At 35.7% G+C, this 7,529-nt stretch overlaps 1 protein-coding gene across 2 annotated transcripts; it reads left to right on the top strand.

Annotated features, from left to right (window-relative positions):
• Positions 1-405: 405 nt before the first annotated feature.
• LOC120085574 (polyamine oxidase 2) lies at positions 406-6,211 on the top strand. 2 transcript variants are annotated; one of them, XM_039041623.1, is made up of 11 exons: positions 406-721; positions 919-982; positions 1,660-1,775; positions 2,360-2,448; positions 2,541-2,654; positions 2,819-2,906; positions 3,037-3,122; positions 3,207-3,309; positions 4,706-4,803; positions 4,897-5,326; positions 5,439-6,211. In XM_039041623.1, the coding sequence occupies exons 2-11, from the start codon at positions 943-945 to the stop codon at positions 5,742-5,744; spliced, it is 1,470 nt and encodes a 489-aa protein (XP_038897551.1). In that variant the 5' UTR covers positions 406-721; positions 919-942; the 3' UTR covers positions 5,745-6,211. The 2 variants fall into 2 exon arrangements, with proteins under 2 accessions (XP_038897551.1, XP_038897550.1); XM_039041622.1 differs by having other exon boundaries at positions 406-982.
• Positions 6,212-7,529: the final 1,318 nt, after the last annotated feature.

Genomic DNA, 7,529 nt, shown 5'->3' with positions numbered 1-7,529 from the left:
TATACTAAATAAAACTTATATCTACATAAAGTTCGTAAATGTTTTTTTTTTTTTTTTTTATATATATAATTTAAGTCTAAATACATAATTTTACCATTGTTATTAAAAAGAAAATGCAACGTGAATTAAAAATAGCATATATTTGTTCTTACAATATTCCACAATTAAAATATTTACAGCTCCGCCTTCCTAGAAACAAGCCAAGGCCATTTTTTTGTATTCCCACGTGCCATAGTTTGGCGGTGAACAATACTCTCATCCGCCGACCTTGATATTCCATTCAGAAGTCAACACGTGGCGTACGTGACCTCACGCGCGTAAGGTTTGCATGGTTTGTTTTTCAAAATTGAAAACAAAAATTTTGTCTCCGTGTTTTTGTCTATAAATTCAACGAGGGCTCATAATTTTGGGAACGTAGCATCCTCTCAGTGGCACGGAAAGTGTTTTCGCTTTCACGAGAATTCGATTTGCCTTTCGTTTCCTCTCTGATTTTTGTTTCGATCTGGGGGTTTTCTTTATGCTTTGACGGATCGGAGAGATTTTGTTTTGATTCGTTCGGCAATCGGAGGTGTGAGATCGCGATCGCTTTTCTGTAGAACTTAAGCGGACGTTTTTTGAATCGTAATCGTGGATTTCTTCGGGTTTGATCGATTGGAGTTGGCTGAAGAACGAGGAGGAGTTTGGTCGATTGAGAATTTCGAAAACCGAGGCGCATGAACTGGTTGGGAAAGCTGGGTTTAAACTTGAGTTCTAATTCTAATCACTTCATTACCTGTCTTTTGCTTTTTCTTCTCCATTATTCCCCTCAATTGACTCCTTCTTTGTTTAATTTCGACAATAAATCCATTGATCCCTTGTTATTACTGCATTTGAATCCTGATTCCAATCATTTTCTTAATAATAAACCGACGACTTAAGTTGATTGCTGCTCGTCGTTCAACAATGGAGTCTGGTTCGAGGAGTAATTCCCAACTTCGTAAAGGTCCGGTGTACCCCCTTTTCTCCTCTATTCGTGTTTCCTATTAACTTTTATTTGTTTATTTTTTTAACTCCTATTTACGTCTGCTTAAGTACTTCATGTTGTGCAACTTCCGAGAAAGCATGATCAGCTGAAAATGCCAAATGCGGCTTAATTTGGTTTGATGAAATACAGAGATCGATTCGAGAAATAGGGAGATTATGTTTAGGATCGATCGTTTTGAGGGGTATATCCTAATTGTTTGTTTGTTTGTTATGTTGTTGTTCTTGATTTAGTAAATATTAGTGGTTTCTACTCGTACATTATTGATACAACTTAATGAGATGCTGTCCGTGCAATTTATCGGGATCTCTGAACTTTAATTTTTTCAATGGAGGAAAGTAGTGCTAATCGTTTTGGAATAGCTTCGAAACAAAGCTTCCGGATATGCATGTTAAATTTATCAAAAGAAGGTGAAATAGGATGCAAAATTTTTAAAGGCTTTCTGGCATAGATTGTCTCTACACGTTGGAACGACGTGTGATTCTAATTTGAATTGTTAATATATTTGTCTGCACCAATATTATATTTTTGTGCTTAATTACAGAATGAGAATCTTTGTTATATTCCTGTTATGTAGACTGCAAATAGTTTATATAACCTTAAGTGTGTTTGCTCATATTAGAATTTGGTTGATGCAGCTGTCTGCCATTCAAGTCCTGAGAAAGGACAGGTAAGATCACCTTCGGTGATTGTCATTGGTGGTGGCATTGCTGGAGTAGCTGCTGCTCGTGCTCTTCATGATGCTTCCTTTCAGGTATGTACTATAATATAGAACCAAAAAAATTAATAGTCAGTCACAAGCTATGATAAAATTCAGATTACCTATGTTGCGTTATGTTTTTTTGTCTCTACCATTAAATTTATGACATCACATGGCGAGGGGACCTAAAGAAACCAAAAACTAAAACCCCCTGCACCCTTTTACTGCTGCTTATGATTATCCTAGGAAACTTGTTAGCTTTATTGCATCCCTTGACTCGGAAGGTATATTTGCTGGAGTATTATGTCAGTGAAGTGACATAGCCACGATGTCATTTGGGAGACCTTTGACCTTTTCCCTTCTAAATGGATCTTCCTGAAATGAGGAAAAACAAGTTTGCAGATATTCTAGTTTTGTTCCATCAATATCTTTGAAAACGAATAGTTAACTGGTGGCAGAAGCTTGACATCGAAAGTCTGCCACAGCCTTCAACCATGCTTGGTGAAGGGGAACAATAGGAAACCAATTCCTTGACTGGTTAAAGAAAACTGGATAACTTAGATTACTTGCTTGCGTTTTGGTGTTTTCTTTCAAGTTTTTACGTTCAATTAGATAATTTTTTAACTTCCATTGAACAGGTTATCTTGTTAGAAGCAAGGGAGAGACTTGGTGGTCGCATTTATACAAATTATTCATTTGGTTTTCCTGTTGACCTTGGTGCTTCGTGGTAAGTTTGTTATTTTAATGGCCTTTTTCTAAAGAAACTAACATTCATCACCCACATTTATGTTATAATATCACTTTTCTGTTGATTTTCAGGTTACATGGTGTATGCAAAGAGAATCCGTTGGCCCCCTTAATTGGCAAATTAGGATTACCCCTGTACCGTACCAGTGAGGACAACTCTGTATTATACGACCATGACTTAGAAAGGTAAATGCTCTATTTTCCATCATCTAGTCATGAGTATAGTTTTGGTGGGTTTTGTTTTTATGTTTGTACCCTTATCAGATATGGAGCAAATATGTTCCTTTATTAGAATTCTTACCATCGTTATTGCTATATGTGAATCGTTATAAATCCGATGTGTTTTTCAGTTATGCACTCTTTGATATGGAAGGGAAACAAGTTCCTCAAGAGCTAGTGACAAAAGTTGGTCAAGTATTTGAGGCCGTCTTAGAAGAGGTAAGTTGTCCTTAGAAATCAACATTGAAGTTTGAAGTTTCTGGTTTGCTCGATTTTATTTAAGTTTTATTATTTGTTCCTTTTGATTGTGTGGCCACTTCTCTGAGTCAATCTCCTATGCTTTATACAGGCTGATAAAATAAGAGATGAATATACTGAGGACATGACTATAACTCGTGCATTCTCAATTGTTTTTGAAAGAAGACCAGAATTGAAGTACGTTCTCTCTCGATGTGGTTATTTTAACTTGTCCTTATTTTGCTTCATTTTCAACACTAACCGATAAACATCCTTAAACAGGATGGATGGGCTTGCCCACAAGGTTCTTCAATGGTATCTCTGTAGGATGGAAGGATGGTTTGCTGCAGATGCCAATACTATCTCACTAAAATGTTGGGATCAGGTACTCCATGATTAGTGTCTTTATAATCCAATAATCTCTTTCTTCCTATGTTAGAGGACCGTATAGTGATCACTAAATAGAAATGAGTATTTGCTTTTGCATCTATTGTCGTTAATTCATGGAAGCTGAAAGTTTTTGCATGTTCGAATGATATTGGCTTATAGTAGTGTAGTTGCAATGTCAATTGATCTCTAGTTTCTAGGTACAATCATAACAATTAACAAAAATGTAGTGAACAATGTTGGATGATCTTTCTAATTCTGTTATGGTATTGATATTATGTTTGGCGTGATACTTAACCTGCAGCAATGAAATTATACAATCAGGTCATTCTATCTAGATCCTTATGAAAATATATAAAGGTAAGATAGTTTTTGTGTCTATTGCATCAATTTTTCCGTATTTGGCATTTTATGAACTAAGGGTTAGAACTGCCGACCTTAGACCATAAGGTCAAAGGTTCGAATGCTCACCCACTCCCTCATGGTGTTGAACACAAAATGAACTAGAAGTTATAACTGCCTCTCCAGTCATTACTCTCCTCACTATGGACAGATGGACGTAGAGGTGCAATCATTACTTGGAAATTGGAATCCCTCATTGGCCATGGCCCATTACGAAGTAAATATTTTCCTTTGTTTAGAGAATTAGGCAGTTGAAAAATTATTAAATGGTATACAAGATTGACAGTGACAGGTTCCATTCTAGCACATGCCAGTTTTATTAGCTTTTGACTACTTGAGCACTAGTCTCCTTTGTTTTTTCTTGTTGACTACTTGCTTTGTGGCATAATCATTTTGCCTTTTCCCCCTTGACTTCCAGACCTGATTTAGTCTGGAAACAGATCAGACGAGAGAGGGAAAATCCATGTAATTTCGGACAAAAGCTGCTTCATCTTTTTGTTCACTTTGTTGCTGTTTCTATTTGTGTGGCAATATTCTATGATGGGAGTAGCGATTGGTGGACTTGATGTTTACTTGAGACAATTTAACTAATTTGATACTAATTTTAGTGTCTTAAATTTTGATGGATTAAGTATACAACCATATTCAATTTTTAAAGTTGCACATGCACCTTTCCACCGATAAAAAGATGACTTGTTGGGAATAATATGGGCAAGATGCTTACTTGTGGACAATTTAACTAATTTGATACTAATTTTAGTGTCTTAAATTTTGATGGATTAAGTATAGAACCATATTCAATTTTTAATGTTGCACATGCACCTTTCCACCGATAAAAAATGACTTGTTGGGAATAATATGGGCAAGACGCTCACACTTCAGAGATAAAATCAATTGTGACCTAAAACTTTAGGATTAGTTTTGTTCTTTTCATGCATTATTCTCTTCAATCTTTTCCTAGTTTTCTAAAAATGTGATCCTGATTATTCCAGGAAGAGTTGCTGCCTGGAGGTCATGGGCTAATGGTAAGGGGATACCTTCCTGTTATCAACACTCTTGCAAAGGGTCTTGATATTCGTTTGGGTCACAGGTAAAGTTTGTCCTCTACTTTCTCTTTCTTGTGATTTATATTTTGACCAAGACCTCAGCTTATGATTTAGAATCTTCCTTCTTTGGTTCTCAGGGTTTCAAAAGTAATTAGACGATATAATGAAATTAAGGTCACAGTCGAAGATGGGACAACATTTGTTGCTGATGCTGCTATTGTTGCTGTCCCTCTTGGGGTGCTCAAAGCCAATACCATAAAATTCGAACCTAAGCTCCCAGACTGGAAGGAATCCGCCATATCTGATCTTGGGGTAGGGGTAGAGAATAAAATAATACTGCATTTTGAACAAGTGTTTTGGCCGAATGTGGAGTTTCTAGGAGTGGTTGCGGAAACAACATATGAATGCAGCTACTTTCTCAATCTTCACAAGGCCACTGGTCATTCTGTTCTCGTTTACATGCCTGCCGGGCAGCTGGCCGAAGACTTAGAGAAATTGTCCGATGAAGCAGCTGCTAATTTCGCTTTTACACAACTCAAGAAAATTCTTCCGGATGCATCTGACCCAGTTAGATTTCTTCTTTTTTAAATATTCAAATAAATAGTAGTTGGATTTAAATTGTGCACACAAAAAGCTATTTTGGAACTAGAAAAACTCATCACAATTTTCAAATTTGCAGATTAATTTCCTTGTTTCCCGATGGGGTACAGATGTTGACACACTTGGATCGTACAGTTATGACATAGTTGGGAAGCCCCACGATTTGTATGAGAAGTTGAGAATCCCCATTGATAACATATTCTTTGCAGGTGAGGCAACAAGCACAAGTTTCCCAGGATCTGTGCATGGTGCGTTCGCAACTGGTGTAATGGCTGCCGAGGACTGCAGGATGCGTGTACTTGAGCGTTACGGAGAACTAAACATATTCCAGCCCGTCCTAGCTGAGGAGCCAGTATCGGTACCACTACTGATCTCCCGCCTGTAAGTCGATTCATTCCTTCAATATTGATGATGGGTTTGGCTGGGCTAGTGGTATTGAAAATCACTGCTTTTTGCATGGGATCGATCAAACAATCAATCAATATTTTGGTCAAATGTTGTGGTTTTCTCAGAAGCTGCACGCTGGATTTGGGTAGTAGTGGTCAGGGATGGATGTGCTTTTAGGCTAGCCTTATCTCCTTGATGTGATGGGGGAAAAAAAAACATTTTAAGTGTCTAATATTTTTACTGAATAAAGTTGTCTTTAGCCTTTGGTTGGACATGTACTTTTTCTCTCTTCTGTAGTTGTATGAGGTAATCAAATTATTGATGAAAAATCTGATGAGATTGGGAAAAATGAGAAGAATCTTTTTAGGAGCATGAGCATGTAATGTGGAATATCTTTGCAATGTTGTTGGATCAAGATTCCCTTGATTGATTCTTCTACAACTTGTGAAGTTTAAAGTTTTATCATGTGGAGTCTGTCACTATAATTGCCTTCCCATGTTGGATGTTGGCATATGCCCTGCTTCATTTCAAGCATTCTTGTGACCCTCTGTAATGTTGAAAGGTCAGATTTTTTTTTTTTTTTTGCCCAAAATATATTAATCTCTTATTGTTTGATAATAACAAAACGGTGATGAAATATGTTCAATGATGAATCTTTCCATTTTTCTAATCTTTTTTCTAATGAAAATATTAAATATCCATTCCTTTTTTTAGATCCACCAGTGGCCCACATGATGATGATGATGATGATTATTATTATTATTTTGAGTACGAGGATAGAAATTTGAATGTCAAGAATATATGTTTCGAATTAGGTATTATAATCGTACCTCTATATCTTAACTAATAAAGTTTTGATTGGTAGATCATCATAAACAATCAACTCTTTTCCTAATACCTACCCCCATCTGTACTAAAGAAAGTGTTATTTATTTATTAATTTCCTTTTAAAAGAATAAAATCCCAGTAACTTATTACAAGTGGAAGCTATGAGACAAACAGGAAAATAGGCTAACAAAAAGGGTCATCATTTTTTCTTTTCCATTTTTTTTCAAGAATATGTGGAGTAAGGAATTCAAACTGCGGTCAAGTGTACATACTTATGAATTGAGTTAAATATTATGTTGTAAAAAAAAGGCATATGACATTCATAACGGTTTATCATTAAATTTGCTTGGAAAGTTATATATATATGTTATTTTTTATTAAAAAAAAAAAGGAGAGGTATACGGAAAGAGTATGAAGGATCTATTTTTATCTTTTATTGGGATAAAATTCAAGAATATTGTGGTTTTTGAAATTGATGATAAAAATGGGATAAATGGTAAAGAATTTCAAAGAATAGTGTTGGAATGCAAAGTATTGATAAAAAAAAAGGTTGTTTTGAGGGAAGGATAATCGTGTATCCGGTGCACGATTATGTTTTAATCTAGTTAGTATCATGTCGGCGTTGGTGGACTTGGTCAAAGTCAAATTCGTAGACAGGGTTCATGATTTGATAATTTCTTCTACTAAACTTAGTTATATACTTTGTTGTGTAGTTGTACGTCCTACAAATAAAAAAGTAGAACTCATGTATATGGTAGAGTTTACTTTAGATAAAGAGACATTAGTTCTTTAATTTCAAAATAGAAGTTTACAGGAAATTAAAAGACGACTCTCTTAAAGCTTACCCCATAGGGGATTATCTTCATATGCATCTAAATTAACTTCGTTTTATTGTCATTGTCGTCTACAACGAATACGTCTTCGATTAGTGTTAGGAACGTTGAGTTGTCTTGTT

Source organism: Benincasa hispida, chromosome 9 (genome assembly GCF_009727055.1).
Source record: "Benincasa hispida cultivar B227 chromosome 9, ASM972705v1, whole genome shotgun sequence".
NCBI classification, from domain to species: Eukaryota; Viridiplantae; Streptophyta; class Magnoliopsida; order Cucurbitales; family Cucurbitaceae; genus Benincasa; species Benincasa hispida.
Note: the sequence above shows the minus strand (reverse complement) of the source record. Positions and strands in the feature narration are given on the sequence as shown.